We start from the raw sequence: 24,543 nt of genomic DNA, 5'->3' as shown, positions 1-24,543 counted from the left end.
TCCACCTGCCCTTTACCTAAGACTTGTGAGAAACACACAGATCATGTCCAAAGATGTTGGAATGGAGACCCTCTTTTCCTCCATGACTACATCCCCTTTATTCAGCAATATCTTCTCCAAACTCCCTTCGCCCCACCAGAATGAAGTGACTAGTAAAAAGTATTTAGACTTTTGGCCATAATATCCTTTCATATGTGGCAAGTAAAATTGCTAAATAAAGGATGCTAGTGGTGATTTGAATAATAATACTAATACCTAAATTCTTCAGATCAACTAATTGTTCAGGCAACGCTTGGTTGCCCACTATAGAGAGAAACTAATTTTGTGAAGTGTTTTGCTTTGTCTTAACTCCAAAAATTAAATCATATTTGCTTTTTCTGTGGTCTAATTTTTGCTCTTGCTTTCCTTATATATGAGAAGAAACCAGGATTTATTCTTAACAATAACAGTCTGTCATGATTTAGCTTCTGACAGAAATGAAGATGGAGAAAGATTTCTTTCCTGTTGGGAGAGAAATTGCTGGAATTGTGTTAGATGGTAAGTTTACAGATGTAAATATCTATACTTACTTTCTAAGATGAAGGAATTAAATGGTAGCTAATTGATTTACCAGTTCATAAGATTATGTACACTTCCTCAGATGTGAAATATAATTATACAAAAATGTTTCCCTTTTTTAATTAAAAAGAAAAGTGGAACTTAGTGTTTTTCTTTTAATTTTATTTTTCTAATTGATGTCTTATAATTAAAGAGCTTATTAGAGTTTAATAAATATTTGGATATTATTTGTTTAAATCCATGAGTAATTATATTTGATGGAATGACCAACGTTGTTCTTTTTATAATGTTTACAAACCATAAGTAGGTTGGCTTTGGGCCAAAATTTATAATAATAGTAACTACATTCACATTCAATTTTTTAAGTTTGCCTAAAATTTAGCATTTAAAATCAGTCTGCTCATGCAAAAATGGGAAGAAAAAACCAGTAAAGTTTTATGATTGCCTTAAATAAAAAAAAAATAAGTTTTATTTAGTAAGTAATGGTCTTAACATGCAAGACAGCAAGACAGTAAGTCTAAGTATTTGAGATAATTTGTTTCTAAATAGACCTACTTTTCATATCCATTGCTAATAGGTAGTTCATGATCAATCAGTATGTTTGTTCTTTCTGCATATGTGAGTGAGTGAATGAGTATGTAATATGGGTTAGACTGAGTTTTACCTGTGATTTTAATCTGTAATATATTTGACTCTTTCTCAATGTTTTCTTCAGATACAGGTAAATCATAATTTCATTTCTTCTTTCTTCTTCTTAGACTGTAGGAAAACAAAAATAATAATTCTAATAGAATATGATCATTGTCATGTCATTGCATTCATTCATTCATTCACACCAGATATAGTGAGCATTTGCTAAGAGCTTCGAATATTAAATGAGACAAAGTCCTGCCCTCAAAGAATTTACTTCCTAGGGTAAAGACAAATACATCCTTATGAGCAGATTATTATGAAAGCTCAGAAGAGAGCTATCCAGCCCAGCCAGAAGCAACAGGAAAGGCTTCTTGGGTACTTTAACCAGACTAAGGAGAATTGTACTCAGCACAGAGGGTGTCATATACAAAGACAGAAGCAAGTGATAATCTGATGTTTCGTAACAATTACAGAGTTTGGTGTTGTCAGAGCAAAAGCAAAGTTCCGGGCAGGAGTCAGAGGCAAGATATTTGACAGCAGAGAAACAGTTTGTCAGGAAAATTCTCCTTCAAAAATAGCAGAATAAAAGATAGCAAACAAAATATTTTAATGATATAAACACTGATTCCTTATCTCCAAAATATGAGGCAGGATGGTAGACAAGGGCCAGAGCCATAATAAGCCTCATATGTCAGATTCGGTTTTAGGGAGATTATTGGAGTGGCCATATGAAGGATGCTTTTGAGGCTGTAGGCAAGAGGACTAGTTGGGTCATAGACTAACAAGCAAGAGATGACAAAATCCATAACCTAGATAGTGGTGGCAGAGGTGCATGTTCAAGAAATACTGAGGAAGTAACGTTAGCAGGACTGAATAATTAATGAACAGGAGAATAAAAGCAAGTAAGAGCCAGGAGTGATTTACCCCATTCTAGTTAAGGTATGAATTGGTGCCACTAATTGAGAAGGGAAAAGGATCTGATTTGGAGGAAGATGGTGAGTTTAGATTTATACTTGTTGAGTTCTAGGTACATACGTGACATCTCACTGGAGAAGTCTATTAAGCAATTGTGTGAGTTTAAGCTCAAATGTAAGAGAGTTCTTGCTAGAACTGTGTATATTTGAGAATTTTTCCCATGTCAATTGTATATGAAATCAGAGTAGAAATGGAGGAGGACCATAAACATAGCCACTCTTTGGGAGGCAACTGAAAGGAGTATGAAGGAAGCCAATTGAAAAGGATCAGAGTGATCCCAGGAAGACAGGGATCAGCAGCCAAAAAAGGGAAAAGTATAATGCATCAGAAGCCAAAAATTTTGGGAGGATGGTACAGGGAGGGATCCAGAGAAGAGCAAACTGTGAAAAGAAGATTTGAAAGTAGGAATATCAAACAGTTGCTTGTAGAGTACCAACAAATGAGCTCTGGAACCATCTTTCCCATAGCCAGCCAAAGAGGCTACTTCCTTCATCTTCCTTCATTACATTACATTAGTCTCATCTGTTAACTAAGAATAATCATACCTATAATCATGAGTTAAATGTGATGAAGATCAAATGAGATACTGCAAGCAGGCATTCAATGTTTGGGATTTTCCTTTCCTTCTTGTAACTGTTTGAACAAAGATATTCTAAAGAATTGACTGGTGGTAGAGGCTTTTTCTCTACCATGTGCAGAGAAAATGTAATCATCATTTCTATGTAATTCTAAGAAGTTTCTTGATACCAGTCTGAATTATTTCTATAATCCCAAATTGAAGTAATTCTATGCATGACTCCTACCAGAGTATGCCACTGTATGTCTTAGGTTCTGCACCTAAAATAATGACAGGAGATTGGGCTCGCCACAGGAGGGGTGGAAGGCAGTGTAATCATCATAAGAGCTGCAGAGTGGATTATTTTCCTTTATTCCTTCATCCTTAGCAACACAAACATCATCCTCTGTGGTGTCAGCAGCCACATGACCCAAATTTTGTGGAGCACTATGTGCAGAATCCAGATTTGAAGTGTTCTATCCTACAGTCTTTATAATTGACCATCAAAGTGTCCTAGAAGTTCTTGGCCTTTTCTCTGAGTCAGTGACTTTTTTTTTTTTATAAACCCATGAATTTATTTTAGTAGTTAAGTAACAGTGGCATTTAATAATCTCACAATACAAATTAATTTTCTCTCCTCTTTAAGTTGGAAGCAAGGTATCATTCTTTCAACCAGATGATGAAGTCGTCGGTAAGTTATAATTTATAGCCCTATTTCAAGTCCTCTATTTTACTGTCATCTCTTCTTTTTCCAAGGCAATTATTAGTGTTTCTTGTGTCCCTTGCTTTGGATAGGATACATACAGGGGCGCCTGGGGGGCTCAGGTGGTTAAGCATCTGCCTTCAGCTCAGGTCATGATCCCAGGGTTCTGGAATCAAGCCCCACATCGGGGCTCCTTGCTCAGAGGAAGTCAACTTCTCCCTCTCCCTCTGCCTCTCACCCCGCTGTGCTTACTCACTCTTTCTCAAATAAAATCTTAAACAAACAAAAAAGAATACATATATCCTGAATCTGCTCACAAGTATCCACTGATGAAGAGAATTTGGAGTTAAATTCTCAATAGCAGAATATTTAAAACCTTCTACTATTTGACTATTGAACAATATGATAGAAAGATGACCATAGTTGTTAATGTGGTCCGTACAGCCTTTCTGACAGGACCCTAGTCTATGACTCGACTGCAAATTCTGGAACGCACAGTCACAAATCACCTGCTTGAAGACTGCTCACTGACCAGGCTGTATGGAAGCTCCGCTCTCCATATCCAGCTTGCATTTCACAGAGCTGCTCCCTCAGTAATCTTGTAAAACCGAAAGTCCACTGGAAACCTTCAGATGATTGGTTATCTTAAAAACCCACAGTGAATACTATTCTCCCAATATATACGTATTTATATTATTATATCCTAAACAGTCACACAAACATATAAAATATGACTTTAATAATAGTCTTGAAAATTTAACATTTCTGTGTGGAAAATATTGTTAGGAAGATACTCACTTAAACTTAGAAAAAAATCAACTATGGTATGCTTGAAGTTGATAAGAATAGCTTTTTATGGTATTGCCTTTGACTCATGTATTTTTCTTAGAGAACTTATTATTTCTGTCTTTAAAAAAAAAAAAAATATATATATATATTTAAAGATTTTATTTGTTTTTTTGAGACTGACAGGGAGAGCATGAGCCAGGGGGGTGAGCAGAGGGAGAGGGAGAAGCAAGCACCCCACTGAGAGGGAGCCTGACTCAGGCTCGATCCGAGGACCCTGATCGGAAGGCAGACGCTTAATCCACTGAGCCACCCAGGTGCACCTATTTCTGTCTTATTCATCCAAGAAGTCAATGACACTGTGTTACTCAAGATTCCTTTTGTGTTGTTGTTTTTTTAAAGATTTTATTTATTCATGAAAGATACAGGGAGAGAGGCAGAGACATAGGCAGAGGGAGAAGCAGGCTCCCTGCAGAGATTCCAATGCAGGACTCGATCCCGGGATTCTGGGATCACGCCCTGAGCCAAACGCAGACGCTCAACCACTGAGCCACCCAGGCACCCCTCAAGATTCCTTTGTAAGACACCAAAAATGAAATTGGATTAGCATAGAGGAAAATGGGATTTTACTAGAAGCATCTTATAGAATCAAACCGTGGGAAGGTAGCTGTGCATCAAGAACAATTTTAATGAGGAATCCAGGTGCCCCCAAATCTCTAACTTGCCTCTGTACATAGGACACCATCACTCAGGTCACAGAAGAGGGAGAAAAAGAAAGAGAGCATAGGCAATATAGCCTTCATGACAGAAAATGAACAGTCTGCTTCCCTTCCATACTTCTGAGGCCTCTCCCTTCCCCACACTAATAATTACTGGAATCTTCCTCAAAATTCTAGTGAACAAAATTTAGACTAATACTTACTGGCATCTCATTAGGAATGAATTCATTTATGGGATTGTTTCTGTTAAGTTTCTCCTGTCGATTTCCAGGAATTCTGCCCCTGGATTCTGAAGACCCTGGACTTTGTGAAGTTGTTAGAGTGCACGAGCATTACTTGGGTATGTGCCAGTCTTTTGCTGCTCATGTAAGTCTTACATCATTGATGTGTGGTGTTTAGTAACATCGCAATGTATTTGCATCTGCCTTGTGTAATAAATAGCCATTGGCTGATCACGTGAACACTGCTAGCGTATATTTAGTATCCATAAAATTCATATTCAGACCAAACAGCATATAGACTTTTAAATCTCACTTAGACTGCAGTGGTGAGATGTTTGAAAATTCATTTCTTCCTTGGCTCTGAAATTATATCAGAGCCTGATCAGAATTGTTTTTTTAATTGAGATATAGTTGGCATACAATGTTATATTAGTTTCAGGTGAAGAATTTTTTTTTTTTTACTTCTTAGAAAAATAATTTTTTTTTACTTATTTAAAAAAATTCTTTTTTTACTTCTTATTCTTCATTATTAGTTGAAACTAAAAATATGTGAAATCTAGATAATATGTGCAGAGTCTGAGACAGGAAAGAATCAAGAACACTTGTCTTTGGTTTCTATTGTTAATATATTTTTAAGAGTTTTTTTAATTTAACTGAAATGTTAATTTTAAATTTCTCCTATAGTAATTTACTTCTTGAATATATAGAATAAATATAAATACACACACTTTAGGAAACTATAGTGAAAAGATGCTGCATCTCCTTAGTAATTAGGGAAAAGCAAATTAAAACCCGCTTCAGGATACCATTACTCATCCACGTGATTGACAAATTTTATCAAGTCCCCGCTGAGCCACTGGGGCTGCCCAATAGTTAACTTTCTGTAACAAGTTATTTTAGGGGACCTAGTTAAAACTCAAGCCTGAGAATCCAAATGAAAGGTTTTAGTTGACTCCATAGTTACAAGGTTCTCAACGAACAAGTGAAATAAGGCCCAAGGAAATTCTGGTGCAAAAACAGTATAGTTACCTGTAAAAAAGCCAGTGGTGGTCCTCAATTTTCAAACTGCCTAATATTGAAATAGCTTTGGAGTAGAGACTTTCATAGCATGGTATTTGAAAGTGAGCTTTATCTTTCAAAGGAAGACACATACTTGGCTCCATATCTAGGTTTAATATACACAGGCCTCAGATTTCCAGAAAAAATGACTTTTAAAACTAATTTTTTAAAAAGATTTTATTTATTTATTCATGAGAGACACACAGAGAGAGAGGCAGAGACATAGGCAGAGGGAGAAGCAGGCTCCATGAAGGGAGCCTGACATGAGACTCGATCCCGGGACTCCAGGATCATGCCCTGGGCCAAAGGCAGGCGCTAAACCACTGAGCCACCCAGGGATCCCCAAAATTAATTTTTTTAAGTGAACTATCCCCAACATAGTGCTTGAACTCATTACCCCAAGATCAAGAGCTGCATGCTCTCTTTAATTTTTTTAAAAAAAGAAGGTAAGGTAACTGTTAAAAAAACAAAAAAGGGCCCATTCTTTCTTCTGAGATTTGGCATGATTTATACACATTTCCATCATGTATTTACCAATTGTTTTTTAATAACAGCTTCATTGAGATATAATTTACATACCATAAAATTAACCTTTGTAAACCAGTCATTTTTAGTTTTTTTTTTTTTAAGATTTTATTTATTTATTCATAGAGAGAGAGAGAGAGAGAGAGAGAGAGGGAGGCAGAGATACAGGCAGAGGGAGAAGCAGGGAAGCAGGCTCCATGCAGGGAACCCAGCACGGGACTCGATCCCGGGTCTCCAGGATCATGCCCTGAGTCGAAGGCAGACACTCAACCGCTGAGCCACCCAAGTGTCCCAGTCATTTTTAGTATATTGACAAAGTCGATCAACCCTTATTACTAATTTTAGAATACTTTATCACTCCAAAAGAATCTCCATTCCCATTGGCAGTTATTCTCCATTTTCCTTCCACAGCTTCTCAGAACCACGAATATACTTTTTCTTTCTATTGATTTGCTTATTTCGGACATTTCATATACATTAATCTTGCAATATGTGGTCTTTTGTAATTGTCTTAATTCATTTTTCATGAAGTTCATGTTTTCAAAGTTCACGCATTGTGTGGCATCTATCCATATTTAATTCTTTTCAGTGGTTGAATAAAATACTCCATTGTATGAGTATACCACATTTTGTTATATCCATTCATCTATGATTGGATATCGAGATTGTTTCTACTTTTTTTGGCTATTATGCATAATGCTGATCTGAACATTTATGTAATAAATTTTTGTGTGGATATATGTTTTTATTTCTCTTGGGTATATACCTAGGAATAGAATTATTGAATCATATAACAACTCTACATTTAACATTTTGAGAAACTGAGAAACCATTTTCAAAATAGCAACATTTTATAATTCAACTAACAATGAAACAGCATCACAGTTGCTCCTCATCCTCACTACTGCTTATTATTTTCTGCCTTTTTAATTTTAAGCATCCTAGAAGTGAAATCTTGTTGTTGTTTTCATTTTATTTCCCCAATGACTAATGATGTTGAAAATTTTTCATGCTTATTGGACATTTGTATATCTTATTTGGTGAAATACCTGTTCAGATCCTGTGCCCACTTTTTAAATTGTGTTATCCTTTTTATTGGTGAGTTGTAAGAGTTCCTTATATATTCTAGATAGAAGCTGCTTGTCAGATAAATTGATTATAAATATTTTCTCCCATTCTAAAGGTTGCCATTTCATTTTCTTATGACATCCTTTAAAGCACAATATTTAAAATATTGAGTGGGTTTCAGGTTCTTCATATTTTCTTTTGTCCATTGTGCTTTTATTATTATTTCTAAGAACTCGTTGCCAAAGATAATTTTACAAACATTTACACCTATGATTTCTCCTAAGAATTTTATATATTTAACTCTTATGTTTACTTCTGTGATCCATTTTGAGTTAATTTTTTTACATGGTATGAAATAAATGTTCTTTTTTTTACATGTAGATATCTAGTGTCCCAGAATCATTTGTTGAAAAGACTCTTCTATACCTACTGAATTGTCTTGACACTCTTGTTCAAATCTTCTTTTTTTTTAAAGATTTCATTTATTCATGAGAGTCATAAAGAGAGGCAGAGACATAGGCAGAGGGAGAAGCAGGCTCCTCACAGAAAGCCCAATCCAGGACTCGATCCCTGGACTGGGATGACGCCCTAAGCTGAAGGCAGATGCTCATCTGTTGAGCCATCCAGGCATCCCACTCTTGTTCAAAATTAATTGACCATATATAGGTTTATATCTGGACTCAATCCTATTTAACTGATCTATATATCCATTTTTACGCCAGTCAAATTGCTTTGATTACAGTAGCTTTGGAATAAATTTTTTTCTTTTTTTAAATTTAAATTCAGTTAATTAACATATAATGTATTATTAGTTTCAGAAGAAGAGTTCAGTGATTCATCAGTCTTATACAATACCCAGTGGTCATTACATAATAAGCCCTCCTTAATGTCCATTACCCAGTTACCCCATCCCCCACCTCCCTCTAGTGACCCTCAATTTGTTTCCTATGATTAAGCGTCTCTTATGGTTTGTCTCCCTCTCTGATTTCATCTCATTTTATTTTTCCCTCCCTTCCTCTATGATCCTGTTTTGTTAAATTCCACATGAGTGAAATCATATAATTGTCTTTCTCTGATTGACTTATATCACTTATCACTTAGCATAATACCCTCTAGTTCCATCCACATTGTTGCAAATGGCAAGATTTCAGTCCTTCTGATGGCCGAGTAGTATTCCAGTGTGTGTGTGTGTGTGTGTGTGTGTAGATATATCTATATCTATATATATGTTTTCTTTATCCATTTATCTGTCAATGGATATCTGGCCTCTTTCCATAGTTTGGCTATTGTCTACATTGTTGCTATAAACATTAGGGTGCAGGTGCTCCTTCGGATCACTACATTTGTATCTTAGTGGTAAATACCTATAAAGAGCTTAGCAAACTCAACACCCAAAGAGCAAATAATCCAATGAAGAAATGAGCCAAAGACATGAACAGACATTTCTCCAAAGAAGACATACAAATGGCCAACAGACACATAAAAAAATGTTCGATGTCACTCAGCATCAGGCAAGTACAAATTAAAACTACAATGAGCTACCACCTCACACCAGTCAGAATGGCTAAAATTAACAAGTCAGGAAATGACAGATGATGGCAAGGATGCAGAGAAAGGGAAAGCCGCTTAACACTTTTGGTGGGAATGCAAGCTGGTGCAGCCACTCTGGAAAATAGTATAGAGGTTCCTCAGAAAATTGAAAAGAGAGCTATCCGACAACCGGGCAAAAAGGGTCCATTTTTCTAGGTGTCGCCAAATACTGGAGATTCGTAAAATGGACCAGAAAGAGAAAAGCAAATTGGAACATCAGTTTCCTAGCTATAAAGCTTAAACTAAGACAAGCAAACCACACAAATGACCTTTTATTTTCCTATGAATCAGGAGGATTGTAGTCCAAAAATCCATTAACACATATAAAGAAAATAATTCCAGATATTCCTTGAGGAAAAAAATACAGTAAAATGTTTCTTTAAGAGAGGAACTTTAAGGGATCCCTGGGTGGCGCAGCGGTTTGGCGCCTGCCTTTGGCCTAGGGCACGATCCTGGAGACCCAGGATCGATTCCCACGTCGGGCTCCCGGTGCATGGAGCCTGCTTCTCTCTGCCTGTGTCTCTGCCTCTCTTTCTCTCTCTGTGACTATCATAAATAAATAAAAATTAAAAAAAAAAAAAAAAAAGAGAGGAACTTTAAGAATGGCCACTTACTGTGACTGCTTGCCTTTGGACAAGACACTGGGCACATTCACCAAACTGGATAGCCTCTAAATTCTGTTGGTGCTCCGACATTTTGTAAAAGATGAAGTAATTTCAGTATGTTCCCTGGAGTTTTGCGGAAGGAAATATTCAGTTTAGCACAACTCTATTTCAGTTTCTGTTAATTCTTTAGTAATTTTTTTATAATGAAAGTTGAATACTCAGTCACCTTCAGATAAGTCTGTTCTTTCCCAAACTGAAGAATTAGGTTCCAAACAACTTCCCCAAAAATGTCTTACTAATCCTGCTACAGAAAACTAAAGATAAAGTTAAGAAGTTGATTGAATCTTCCAGTTCTTTTGTGCTTTCAACTCTTAAGCCATTTATGTCAAGCATAAAAATAATTTTTTCATTCAAAATTTAGTACACATTTTCAGCATTATTTTTTTGGACCTAAGGTAGAAAGAATTGAAATTATAATTCTTGGGTTTGATATTGCTGTTATTATACCTCCCTGATTCTTCTATTTATATTTTTAGTTTTTCATAACATAATAAATACTTGTGGACCACCTAACACAAAAGCAAGGATCTCAACATTAAACCACATTACCATGCAATGTTAGAGCCCTTGCTATCTAAATATAGTTTATTACTGTTAGCTTTTTTTTTTTTAAAGGACTACAAGTTTGGTTTGATTGTTTTGGGGTTCTTTTAAAGATTTATTTATTTTAATGAGACAGAGAGTGAACGAGGGAAGGGGCAGAGGGAAAGAGAAAATCCTGAAGGACTCTGCTGAACACAGAGCCTAATGTGGGGCTCAGTCTTGCAACCCCAAAATCATGACCTGAGCTGAAACCAAGAATTGGATGCTTAACTGATTATGCCACCCAGGCACCCCTACATGTTTGATTTCTTAATGAATATAGGCAGTCCCAATTCTTATAATGGAGGATATTCCTGCAACAATATAAGTAAACTAGAAATGCCTGGGTGGCTCAGTTGGTTAAGCATCTACCTTTGGTACAAGTGGTGATTCCAGAGTCCTGGCATTGAGCCCCACATAGGGCTCCCTGCTCAGCAGGGAATCTGCTTCTCCCTTTCCTTCTGCTGCTCTCCCTGCTTGTGCTCTATGTGTGTGTCAAATAAGTTAAAATCTTTAAAAACAACAACAACAACAATATAAGTAAACTGTAGGTACCTTGAGTGTGCTCTGTTAGAGTAGGTGTGCTTTAGAGTCAGACATTCGAATTTCTTAGCTGTGTGGCCCCAGACAAATTAATTACCCTGAACCTCACCTTATAATCAAGAAAATTAGGAGGATAGGTATTTTAAAGAGTTTGGTAAAGAATAAAGTACCATGCGTGAGTGATATCACCTGGTGCTCTATTTTAATGCCTTGCTGGTCTGAACATTTTCAGCACATACGTGCGGGTATTCTGTCCTCTAGATGGCACTAGTTGATATGTGCAATGCTGAGTGGCCTGTGCTACACCATCTCAACTTTAGAGGGAAAACATTTGAAAGAGTAGACTACAGAAGTGTTAGAAAGTTGATTTTAGGTAAAATGAGAGAGGATAGCTTTTAACTGAAAAAAATCACATTCATTGTACAAAATAAAAACCTAAAAACTAAATAATTTAATTTATTAAGGAAGAGCTTAATGATCAGATCATATAGAGCTCTTTATATTAGGAGTTTGCATTTTGTCTCAAGTACAGTAGAAAGCCATTGATGAACTGAGCTAACATCAAGAGTCAGTCAATCAACTGAGACACCCAGGTGCCCCACCACTGAACTTTAAACAGAGAAGTGTTAGCATGTTATGTATGCTTTTAAAGATCATTCTGGGGGCGCCTGGGTGGCTCAGTCAATTAGGTGTCCAACTCTTGATCTCAACTCAGGTCTTCATTTCAGGTCGTAAGTTCAAGCCCCAGGAAAAGAAAGTTCATTCTGACACTTCTGTTTTCCAAAACACTATTAGGGATATTGAAGAGAGAAGACATAAAGTTGAAAATAATACTTAGAACATGTAAACAAGCAGTTCATTTAGAATATGTTTTTAACTTCCTGTAAATCAATAAGTAAAAGATAATACAACAAAGAAATTGATAAAACAGTTTCACAAAAGGAATTCCAGATGGCCAGCAAACACAGAAAAGCGTTCGGAAAAACAAGTTAAAATCACAGTAAGAAACCCTTTACACACCCGTATGATTGGTAAGAATGTATACTAGTGCCAGGGGTTGACAAGGATGTTTACAGTGATAGGAGCTCCATTACCCAGCTATATGGGAGAATGAATTCAGACAGCCACTTCAGTAGTATGTAGTAAAGCAAAGGTGGTATTCCTGTGAGGTGGGATTTCCATCCTTGAGTACTGTCTTAGAAAAAACCCACATGACAGCATAATGCCATCTTTTATATGAGAGCATTCTTAGCAGCATGGTTTAAAACTGCCACAAACTGAAAACAACACAAATCGTCCTCTACTAGAGTTGTATCACGAATGAATGTTTTCACATAGTGGAAAGCCATAAAACACCAGAAAAAGGAAAGCACTGCAGCCACATTTACAAAAATGGTTATGGCTTTAAAACAATGTTGAGAGGGGGATCCCTGGTGGCGCAGCGGTTTGGCGCCTGCCTTTGGCCCAGGGCGTGATCCTGGAGACCCGGGATCGAATCCCACATCGGGCTCCCGGTGCATGGAGCCTGCTTCTCCCTCTGCCTGTGTCTCTGCCTCTCTCTCTCTCTCTCTCTCTGTAACTATCATAAATAAATAAAAATTTAAAAAAAAAAAAAAAAAAAACAATGTTGAGAGGGAAAGAGGAAGATAGAAAAGAGTTCATATGATGCCACTGAGATAAAGTTCAAAAAGAGGCAAAACTAAATGACATTGTTCAGAAATGCATACTTGGGCCATAAACTATGAAGGTGAACAAGACTGAGGTAGCAACCTCTGGTGGGAAAGACAAGGCTGTGGGTTGTGCGTTTTCTCTCTCTCAACCAAGATTGGTGCTTACCAATCTTGGTATTTATCCACCCATCTATACTTACGTCCCATGTACTTTTCTGCATGTGTTTTATTTCACAATATAATATTTTAAAAATGCACACACACACTGACTCCTATGCTAAGAGTGCATTACATGTGGGCAAGAATGGAACTGGGGAAACCAAAATATCGGCAAAAGAGAAAGGAGTAGTGCCTTGGACCAGGGCCACAGTGGGGCTGAGAAGAGATAGATCCAGGAGTCAGGACTAATGGAATTTGCTAACTGATTGCTTCCTCTTGTTCTTTGTGACAGTTCACAAACCAGAAAAAGTTACATGGACAGAAGCTGCTGGAACCATTCGGGATGGAGTACGAGCCTATACAGCTCTGCATTATCTTTCTCATCTCTCTCCTGGAAAATCAGTGCTGATAATGGATGGAGCCAGTGTAGGTGCTAATAATTCTGCTAAGAAACAGATCAAAAGCTACTAAACTTAGGAAGTAGGCCATCCATTTGCTAATATAATTCTCTGCTGATAGCTTATTCACTGCTCATTTTGTTAAAATAGGCAGCTTTGACTAATAGGAGATTAAAGTTAGACTTAAGGATGTTTAGTTTATTATTTTGAATCTGCTAGTACATTAAAAAAGCAGACAAGCCATGTCTTTATGCCTGTTTTACAGAGCCTGAAATGGCTCATGAAATCTTTGAAGCCATGCCCCAAAACTCCCTACTAATTTTGTATATGCCTCACACTTACACTTGTGTCGATAAGGTGTTGTATTTCTAGATGTGTCACACAAGATAAAAAATGCGCTCCTGTCAATATATTACACGTATCAACAAAAAAATAGTTCAAGACACTAAAAATACATAAAAATAGATTATAATCTAAAAAGGTCACAAAACTTGGGGTGAATTTTTATCATTTTTTATGTGGCTGTTGAAAATGCTTTTATCCCTTGCTTTTCTGTGCAAAAAAGGCAGAACTGTCTTCAGCATTGGCTTCAACCTGATGCCTAGCATCAGGGTAGTAGTGTTTCCTTGAGCTCACCCCTCAGGTCAGCAAAAGGATGGAGCTTTTGAGAGTTCTTTGATCTTTAAAGAGAGATAGATGGACCCATGCATGTACTGTGAAATTAGCTTAGAACATCATGCTGATAAGGCCCTTAAAAGCCCATTTTTCTCTTCCTGGGGCCAAGTTTCTGAATGCAGCCCTCCATCTTGAAATTATGTGCAATGACGAGAATGGGTGAGAGCATGTGCATGTATACCTTTTCTGCCACCCCTTCTGAAAAAGAAAGTCAAATGTCTCAACCTTGTCCATATTTCTATTTCTTTTTCTGTCATAATATTCAAAAATATACTAAAGTAGCACTAAGCTGGGGATCCCTGGGTGGCACAGCGGTTTGGCGCCTGCCTTTGGCCCAGGGCACGATCCTGGAGACCCGGGATCAAATCCCACGTCGGGCTCCCGGTGCATGGAGCCTGCTTCTCCCTCTGTCTGTGTCTCTGCCTCTTTCTCCCTCTATGTCTATCATGAATAAATAAATAAAATCTTAAAAAAAACAAAAGTAGCACTAAGCTATTAGACTTTATTAAACGGCCTATGAAACAAGTTAGATATGGTCTCTGCCTTATATCTGTAAGCCCATTTTGTATTTTTTCCCCATACAGGCACTTGGTATGATAGCTATTCAGTTAGCACACCATAGAGGAGCCAAAGTGATTTCAACAGCAGGCAGCCTTGAAGACAAGCAATGCCTTGAAAGACTTAGGCCTTCTATAGGTGAGTACTATTACTCAACACAGACTCTGCAACAGAAAATTTTGAAGAGATATCATCTTATAGACTAAACTCATAAAGTACAAAATCCCAACCATAGCAACTTTTTTCTAGGTGTGTTTCCTGAAGCAGGGGAAACAAAAGCAAAAATAAACTATTAGGACTACATCAAAATAAGAAGTTTCTGCGCAATGAAGGAAACAAAACTAAAAGACAACCTACTGAATGGGAGGAAATATTTGCAAATGACTTCTCTGATAAAGGGTTAGTATCCAAAATACATAAAGAATTCATACAACTCATCGCTCAGAAAACAAATAATCCAATTAAAAATGCATAGAAGACATGAACAGATATTTCTCCAAAGAAGAAATACAGATGGCCGACAAATGAAAAGATGCTCAGCATCACTCATCGTCAGGGAAATGCAAATCGAAACCACAATGAGATGGCTAAAATAAAAAACACAAGAAGCCACAAGTGTTGGAGAGGATGTGGTGCATGCCACTATTGAAAACAGTATGGGGGTTCCTCAAAAAGCTAAAAATGGAACTACCTTGTGATTCAGTAATCGCACTACTGGGTATTTAACCCCAAAATATAAAACACTAATTCAAAGGGATACATGCACCCCTCTGTTTATTACAGCATCAATATTTAGAAAAGCTAAATAATGGAAGCAGCCCAAATGTCCATTGACTGATGAATGGATAAAAATGATATGAAATATATGTCTCATATATACATAGGAATATTATTCAGCCATTAAAAGATGAAATCTTGCCATTTGCAACAACATGGATGGAGCTAAAGAGTATAATGCTAAGCAAAATGAGCTAGTCAGAAAGAAATACCATTCAATTTCACTGGTGGGATTTAAGAAACAAAACAAATGCACAAAGGAAAAAAAAAAAAGAGAAACAAACCAAGAAACAGACTCTTAATTATAGAGAAGAAACTGATGGTCACGAGAGGAGAGGTGGGTGAGGATTAAGAGGACACTTATCTTTTTTTTTTTTTTTTTTTTAATTTTATGTATTTACTCATGAAAGACATAGAGAGGCAGAGACATAGGCAGAGAGAAGCAGGCTCCCTGCAGGAAGCCCAATGTGAGACTCGATCCCAGACCCTAGGGTCAGGTCACAACCTGAGCTGAAGGCAGACGCTCAACCACTGAGCCACCCAGGCATTCCAAGAGGACACTTATCTTGACAAGCCCTGAGTAATGTATAGAACTGCTGAATCACTATATTGTACACTTGAGACTAATAGAACACTGTTAGCTCTACTGGAATTAAAAAAATAATAATAATTAAAAAATGCTCAACAAAAAAATGAAAAGATTGAACCTGTCCAAATAATACAAATGGAAAGGATAAAGAAAATAGACTGAAAAAATGACCAAGGAGAGAAAAATGAGGAATGGAGAAACTAACAGAGACAAGAGGCTGAGCCAGAGTGTGAGGGGCAGGCAGGAAGGGGAGTAAGGTTCATTGAGTGTTAATGTGAATAATCTATCCTGACATCGTCAACAGCCCCGTCAGTGAACCAGGGCGCAGCATCTACAGGATTTAACCAGTGTGTCCAAGGAGCTACAACTAGATTGGAGTGGGATTTAAATCCAGGCCTATCCAACCTTAAAGCCCTCCTTACTTCCATTGTTACCTTCTGCCTCTGGCAGAGATAACCAAGACATGGAAGAAAGGTTAAGACAGGGACTGGAGAAAGGAGGAAAAACAGGAAAAGTTTGGAAATGGACTTGAGGGTTGGAGGGCAGACCATGAACTGTATTGTTGAATGGAGAGGCTTCTTCCTGCCCTTCAGAGGTACTTCAGTCCCTTCCCAAATGTCTTCCCTAGGCCTGCCCCCGGCCCCCACCTCTTAGATCACTGTCGTTCTACACCCCCTACCTGAGCCTCCATCTGAGCCATGCTGTGAGGAATTCTCTTTTACAAGAAGGTACTAAAAGTTATGAAAAGGAATTATAAACATGTCTTCATTTTGACAGTTCAAATACTGAGGTTTTGTTTTTTTTTTTTGTTTTTTTTTTTTTTTAAGATTTTACTTATTTATTCATGAGAGACAGAGAGGCAGAGACACAGGCAGAGGGAGGAACAGGTTCCCCCGGGGAGTCTGATGCTGGACTCCATCCCAGGATCCCAAGATCACGCCCTAAACCAAAAGCAGACACTAAACCACTGAGCCACCCAGAAATCCCTAGATTTTTTTTTAATCTCATTGGCTTGTTCTATTGATATAATACTCTAAAACTAGTCTAGTTTTCACTAGCTGATCAAAATAACCATTTTTTCCCCTTAATCTCCAGGATTTTTCTTCATTTTAAAGAGCAAGTGGGGAAGGCAGGGGGTGGTGGATTTCCATGACTGAAAAGGGATAATAGAGAAGTATTATATCACACAAATACTGTTTTTACTTTTTAGCTCTAAATTCTATTAAACCTGAACATAAGAAATTGCCTAATCTTTCAGTTTATGCCTCAATATGTATTTATCTCTGTGGTTTACAGATTCTCTGTTCTATTTAGCAATAAGGTACAGTCCTCTTTTAGTAGGCCAGCCTTGGAACACATCATCCACAAAATATTAAGTATTTTTTTATTTTTATTTATTCATTCATGAGAGACACAGAGAGGCAGAGATATAGGCAGAGGGAGAAGCAGGCTCCCTGCTGGGAACCCGATGCGGGACTCGATCCCGGGACCCTGGGATCACAACCTGAGCCGAAGGCACACTCAACCACTGAGCCACCCAGGTGCCCCAATATTTTTTTTTTTTAAAGATTTTATTTATTCATGAGAGACACAGAACGAGAGGCAGAGACACAGGCAGAGGGAGAAGCAGGCTCCATGTAGGGAGGCCGACGTGGGACTTGATCCCGGGTCTCCAGGATCACGCCCTGGGCCGAAGGCGGCGCCAAACCACTGAGCCACCTGGGCTGCCCCAGGTGCCCCAATATGAAGTATTTTAATTTTATTGAATATACCAGTCCCTTCCTTTAAATTAATCCTTACCACTGTTGGGTCAGAAAAGATAAAATAAAATTTGGATCCAGTAATTGAACCACTCCATACATTTCAGAGAAGAAATATTTGCTTTTGCTTTTTCTCTGATTTCTTTGTACTCATCACATAGAGAACAATAAAATTGCCTGACTTCCTGTCCTTTACAGCCCGAGTCATCGACGTTTCTAGTGGGAAAGCCCATGTTGCTGAAAGCTGTTTAGAGGAAACAGGTGGCCTGGGAGTAGATATTGTCCTAGATGCTGGAGGTAGGTACTTTACTAGATCAATAGTCTGTGTCATTTTTGTAGTGTGATGGATGCATCTCAAAAAAAAATTAATATATAACCAGGTAATAATTAACATTTATTAAATTGATGTCATGTTTTGTTTTTAACATTTCTATTTAAACTGGAGCTTCTTGAATCCCATTGTAAATACTGTCTGGAAGAGAGAGCATGCTTACCTTTAAAATACAGGCATTGGAGTTTAAATGTTTCTACGGAAATGAACATCATCTATTCTCAGGGGTTCCCAGATGATACACATTAGTTCAGCTCTCAGCCAGATACTTAGTTGTGCTGTGTCTGTCTGTCCTCTATTGGATGGCTGACTTCTGCAATCTCTATTTGGAAAAAAGCATTTTTTTTTTACCTTCCTTTACCTTTTGTTATTTAACCAGTATCTATTTAACACCTAATCTGTACACACTTAGGTAGGGCCATTGCACAGAAAACATAGGATTCACAAGCCTGCAAAGGGAGGCTTCATACTTTGTTAAGATTTATCTTCTGTGATGAGAATCCTAGGAATACAACTGTGACCATTTTAACATGTTTCTTTTTAACCAGTTATTTTCAGGACTTGAAATTAACTCAGAAAAATCACTTCTTGGCCTTTTGGCTAAGATCAAGTGTGAAATTAACTCAGAAAAATCTTTCAGTGTAAGTGACTGTGTAGGTCACTAACTTTTCAAATACACATTTCAATAGTTATGTCAATGTGTGACTATCTTGAGTCTGTGGGTTCCTTAATCAGAAGTCAACTTTTCCCAAAGAATTAGTCAATGATATGATTAAAACTATCAATCTTAGTTATGTATTATGTTGTTGCCTTGCCTGGTTTTAAAATGAAAATAAACTTTTTGTCTTTTGTTATTTCACTTGTAATTGAATCTAGAGTAAATTTTATGACCAGTTTTAATGCAAAAAGTTTAAGGTGTCTGAATACATTGTTACTTTCTTTCTAAGAAGAATGCTTCCTCATTCCTAACATTAAAAAGTAAAAGCAAAGAGGACTCAAAAAAAAAAAAAAAAAAAGGTAAAGAGGACTAATTTGAAGAATAAAGAATAAATTTTTACCCGATTACTATAAAATATATTTCTTGTCTCTCTCTCTCTTTCTTTTTTTAAACTATTCCCTTGTAAGTGAGATTATATAGTAAAGATGATGAACCAGCTGTAAAATTACACCTACTACCTCATAAACATGATATCATCACACTTCTTGGTGTTGGAGGCCATTGGGTAACAACAGAAGAAAACCTGCAGGTATTATCAGAAACAATAAACCATTACTATTACACTGACAGGATGTAATTAACAAAGAATAATGCCTAAGTCTTTTGAAGCAAGATGTGAAGAAATGATAAATTCTGAATTATACCTATTTCTAATGAAATGTAGCTTTCTTTTTTACTTTAGATACATGGTGGCCAAAATGAAGAAATAGTGCCATTCAACTTTTATTTAGTGGTTTGGAAGAAGTGACTTCTGAATTTTTTATTAGTATTTCTAGTAAGATTTTCTTTTCTCATAGTAACAAACATTGTTGGCATATACTTGGCAAAATATTTCTACAAAATTACAACAATTCCCCATTCACGTTGGAATTTACTACAAATGTGTGTATATACATTACTCCCAAAGTTATATTTTTCAACAGTATTCAAGTTTTCTTATCATGGCTGATATGTAGATAACATAACTCTCATATATCAATTGCCACTGATTTTCTTACATCCTCATGAAGATAACTGGTAAGTAACAGGTAAAAATCTCACTCTGTCTCATACACGCATGCACATGCACACACACGTGTTCACACACAGGCACACGCTCATACAACATATACACACACATGCATGCACACAAACTACCACTCCATCACCTCTACATAGGTCTTGCATCTGACCTTGCTCTTTTCATCGTTTTGGAACAATGAATTAGAAAAGAAACCATTGCATTTTGCATATTGTTATTAAAGTTTGTATGCTGTTTGTGTGCTGTTTGTGATTTGGGTATTTGCATAGAAGTTTTTCTGGCTCAAGATATCAGTCATCTGTCTGCTACTAAACTCACAGTCATTGATGAGTTTTTGTATGTTCTATCCAAGTTGGATCCTCCAGATAGCCATTGCCTTTTCCTCAAAGGAGCAACGGTGGCTTTCCTTAATGACGAAGTTTGGAATTTGTCAAATGTGCAACAGGGAAAATATCTTTATATCCTTTTTTATCTACTGACTTGAGTTTATGGCTTGAGATTTACCATGTACTCTCATTAAGTTCTTTAACAATGATGATTGATAATAATAATAATAATAATAATAATAATAATAGCTAACTTTCATTGAGCATTCCAAACAGTGTTCCAAAGGCTTTGTAAGTATTAACTTATTTAAGCATTAAAATGGCCCTGTGAGGTGTAAGTACTATCATTATCCCTGTCTCACAGAAAGATTAATACGTGTCCCAGGATGCAACTAGAAAGGGGCAGGACAAGAATCACCCAGGCAGTCATACTGGGTTCTGAATGGAAGAGAAACCACAAGATACAAGGCATTATGAAAATTACACATCACTGTGAAAGGCTGCATCCTTTTCTTTTTTTTTTTTTAATTTTTATTTATTTATGATAGTCACAGAGAGAGAGAGAGGCAGAGACATAGGCAGAGGGAGAAGCAGGCTCCATGCACCGGGAGCCCGACGTGGGATTCCATCCCGGGTCTCCAGGATCGTGCCCTGGGCCAAAGGCAGGCGCTAAACCGCTGCGCCACCCAGGGATCCCAAGGCTGCATCCTTAATCTAAGCTATGATGGTGCTATTACATAAGACATTTCAGAATGCTCATCTGCATTAGAGAGCTTGTGGGGTGTTTTAGGATTAACAGTGCTAGAAAATCTTCATCAAATGAAAATGGGTTTGTTTGTTTTTTAAATGGAATTAATTCTAAGAAAAATCTGGTGAATGAAGCCAAATCATTCCAGTTTTGGTAAAAGCAATGAAATCTTCTCTTGAGAATGTGAAAGCAGTTCCAAAAGAATGATCCAAACCTCTTTAGAACAGGGTCAAACCTATGAATAAAACTTTTTTTTTCTAAGATAACTGTCTTAAAGGCAACTGTACTTGGTAAAAATTGTATTGGATGAAACATAAGTTCTTATTACTTAATAGAGTAAATCTGTATGCAAAGAAAGAAACTTGCCTTAGTTTGTCCACTATCATACTTTGCTTTTGTTAAATGTGTGTTGTTATGTACACATGATACTTAGAAAGGCCCACCTCCTCTACAAGAATGACAGAATTAATTCAGAACTTTCAAATAGGAGTTTTTAATTAGGACCCTGAATATGTTGAGTCACAAAAAGTACATTTCAGAACCAGAACATCCCCTTACTGTAGGGAATGTGTGAGTTTCAAGTATTTCTAAATATTTTTCTTTGAATTTGGAAAATCAACTTAATTTTTTAACTTTCTAAAAGAAATCCTTAGATTTCAGGTTTAAGCAACTTAACTGTCCACTAACATTGTAATTATCAAGAGTATCATGAGATGTTAACAATGAAGAATACCATGTGTTAACAGTAACACTAGATAGTGTGTTTTGAATCTTACATGTCAGGAGCTAGGCTGGCTCCTTTGCCTTTGTTACTTAATTTCCTCCATACACACACACTCTTAGAGTTACTGTTGGCATCTTCAGTATTTTCACTTAAGTAGAAAGAGAATTTGCAGTATGAGGTCCTCTTTAAGAAAATCTTTAAAATGGCTTATGTTCTGGGGCTCCTGGGTGGCTCAGTTGGTTAAATGTCTGCCTTCAGCTCAGGTCATGATCCCAGGGTTCTGGGATGGAACCCCACATTGGGCTCCCTGCTCAGTGAGGTGTCTGCTTCTCCCTCTCCCCCCACCCATCCAATGCTTGCTCACTCTCTTTCTTGTGAATAAATAAAATCTTTTTTTTTTTTTGAGATTTATTTATTCAGAGAGAGAGAGAAAGAGCGAGAGAGAGGCAGAGACACAGGCAGAGGGAGAAACAGGCTCCATGCAGGGAGCCTGACATGGGACTTGATCCCGGGTCTCCAGGATCACACCCCAGGCGGCGCTAAACCGCTGCACCACCAGGGCTGCCCTAAAATCTTTAAGATAAAAATAAAATGGCTTATGTTCGTACTTTCTAATTTACATTTTCTAATTCCTGAACTCTCAAGTTCCAAATCAGACTTCAGTCCTCACTTCAGTCCCTTCTCAATCAATTCAGACGTGAGCCAGCTGCTGCTTATGATTTAACAGACCTTCGACTGGTTCTATGCCATATGTCATTCTCTAGTACTAGCAATTACATAGAGTCTCAATCCTAAAATTATAATTTCAATTAAATGACTAAATTTTTTTCTTAATTTTACACTATTTCTTGATTCTCTTAGTGACACATTTAACTTTTCTGCCCATAAAATTTGAGCCAATTAGCAGCCAGTTTAGTACATAAATGTGCACCTAACAGATGCAAGTGCTAACATTTTTATCTAAAAATATCATAAATAGTGCTAAAAGGAAAACTTGACACCACACTTCTGCTTGTTTGGGAGAACACGCGTCATTACTTAGGACTAGTCATTAGGCTTGCTGCTTCTGCCACTTGTCCTTAGAAGTTTAGGCTCTGTTATGTCTCCGCTTCTCTCAAATAAGTTCCCCATTTCCCTGTTTCCAAGGTAAACTTCACAGCTTACAGAATGTCTGTAACTTAAATTCTCAATTTCTGAGAGTGCTGAACTTAGATAGGTGACCTGCCTAACATCTTCCTTTTATTGACTGGTTTTGTTCGACTGCCACCTTAACAATCTTTCCAGCTACGTATCCTAAAAGATGTGATGGAGAAGCTATCAACTGGAGTTTTTAGGTACGCTAAGTAATCAAATCGTTTATTTTCTATTCTCAAGGAGGTAAGCAAGCATTTCCACTTTCATTTCAGTTTTCACAGCATACCTGTTGCCTCCATAGGGTTTTTTTTTTTTTTTTTGGATAAATAGCCGCTCTTTAATATTTGTCAAAGTGTATCTTGTGATACACCAATAAGTATTCCCTAAGAAGTGACCCATGAGTTCTCCTTAGTGCATTCCATACCATACCATACAACCTTTGCTTTTTTCATCACCTTTCCCAAGGCAACCTAAAATAACCTGTAGACTGAGAAGAGGCGAAAATGCAGTTTTGTTTTTTCAAAACAGTTGGCAGTTTTCCCCTTCAAAACTTAACCACTTTTAACAATGGGAATACTAATGGACAAGTTTGTTTGCATTATTTAAAATAATAGGATTGGGGCACCTGGGTGGCTCAGGTCATGATATCCAGGTCCTGGGATGATGGAGTCTGCTTCTCCCCCTCCCTTTGCCTTTCCCAGTGCTCCTGCACGCTCTCTAAAAAATAAAATCTTTTAAAAAATAATAGAATTGAACAATAGCAATTGTCAACTACCATCCTATTGTTCTACTCATCTTTGCCTTGACCTAACTTTTCTAATAATACCATTCTTCCTCAGGCCTCAGTTGGATGAACCCATTCCATTGTATGAAGCGAAAGTTTCCATGGAAGTTGTTCAGAAAAATCCAGGAAGAAAAAAGCAAGTTGTTCAATTTTAATTTTGTTCTTTCTCAGACCTCAGTTGGATAAACCCCTTCCAGTACTTGAAGCCCGAGTTTCCTTGGAAATTGTTCAGAAAAGGAAGATAAAAGCAAAGTGTCCGGTTTTCCTAGGAGTCAAGATACTCAGAGTTATTTAAAGTTTTTGAGAAGTCACTTGAAAAATTATTGTACAAATGGTCAAGACAACTCCATAATTAACATCTAAAGGGATTATTCCGAAATTCTTGCTCGTTTCTACACATTTGCCTTTGTTACAAAATCCTTCCCATGAAGAAAATTGCTTTCAGGAGAAGCCGCGCTACTCTATTGATAAAGTTGGTAGTGTTTTGGTATGTTAAAGTAACGTGATTACTTTTGTATCAACTCCGTTCTCAATGCCTGCCTGCCTTAGCAAGCCCTGGAGTATGGTTTCAAGTCTCAGAGGCCCTAGTCCATAGACACTGTAAAATTTTTTCAGGCATTCATTCATTTCAGGGATTCCTCGGGATCCAGCAGGACCGCGGCCGAGCCTCGCCGGTGGGAGCGGCCGCGGGGGCGGGGGGGGCGGGGCGGCTGCGCTCGCTCGGCTCCCGCCGGGTTCTCTGTTTTCGGTCCGGGGGGTGGAGGCGCAGGCCCCCGCCGGCTCTGGGCGCCCGCCTCGGCCCGCCGTAGGCTTAACCCAAGCGGCAGCCCAGTGTGACTGACGTCTTTTCATCCAAGCGCCGGGGCCGGGGCCGGGGCCGGGGCCGGGGCCGGGGCTCGGGACGTCTCTGCTCCAGACCTACAGAGCGCTCAGCTATCCCGGTGCCCCGGGCCGCGGGCTGCCCCGCCCCTCGGCGCCCACGACCCGG

The 24,543-nt window shown here is 37.8% G+C and overlaps 1 protein-coding gene across 10 annotated transcripts in view; it reads left to right on the top strand.

Moving 5' to 3' along the window:
* The window catches only part of CRYZL1 (crystallin zeta like 1), a 35,496-nt gene extending 11,420 nt beyond the window's left edge, over positions 1-24,076 (top strand). For 4 of the 10 annotated variants that reach the window (XM_038581405.1, XM_038581404.1, XM_038581410.1 and 1 more), the window contains 10 exons: positions 465-537; positions 3,369-3,413; positions 5,202-5,270; positions 13,305-13,438; positions 14,670-14,781; positions 17,968-18,066; positions 19,226-19,347; positions 20,192-20,297; positions 22,926-22,971; positions 23,727-24,056. In XM_038581405.1, coding sequence (XP_038437333.1) covers positions 465-537; positions 3,369-3,413; positions 5,202-5,270; positions 13,305-13,438; positions 14,670-14,781; positions 17,968-18,066; positions 19,226-19,347; positions 20,192-20,297; positions 22,926-22,971; positions 23,727-23,850 — 930 coding nt within the window. In that variant the 3' untranslated portion in view covers positions 23,851-24,056. Of the gene's footprint in view, positions 1-420; positions 538-3,368; positions 3,414-5,201; positions 5,271-13,304; positions 13,439-14,669; positions 14,782-17,967; positions 18,067-19,225; positions 19,348-20,191; positions 20,298-22,921; positions 22,972-23,610 lie in introns of all 10 variants that reach the window. The other 6 variants (XM_038581412.1, XM_038581411.1, XM_038581413.1 and 3 more) reach the window with 4 other exon arrangements.
* The last annotated feature ends 467 nt before the right edge of the window (positions 24,077-24,543 follow it).

Source organism: Canis lupus, chromosome 31 (genome assembly GCF_011100685.1).
Source record: "Canis lupus familiaris isolate Mischka breed German Shepherd chromosome 31, alternate assembly UU_Cfam_GSD_1.0, whole genome shotgun sequence".
Taxonomy (NCBI): domain Eukaryota; kingdom Metazoa; phylum Chordata; class Mammalia; order Carnivora; family Canidae; genus Canis; species Canis lupus.
The sequence above is the reverse complement of the archived record's forward strand: the minus strand, read 5'-3'. Positions and strand labels throughout refer to the sequence as shown.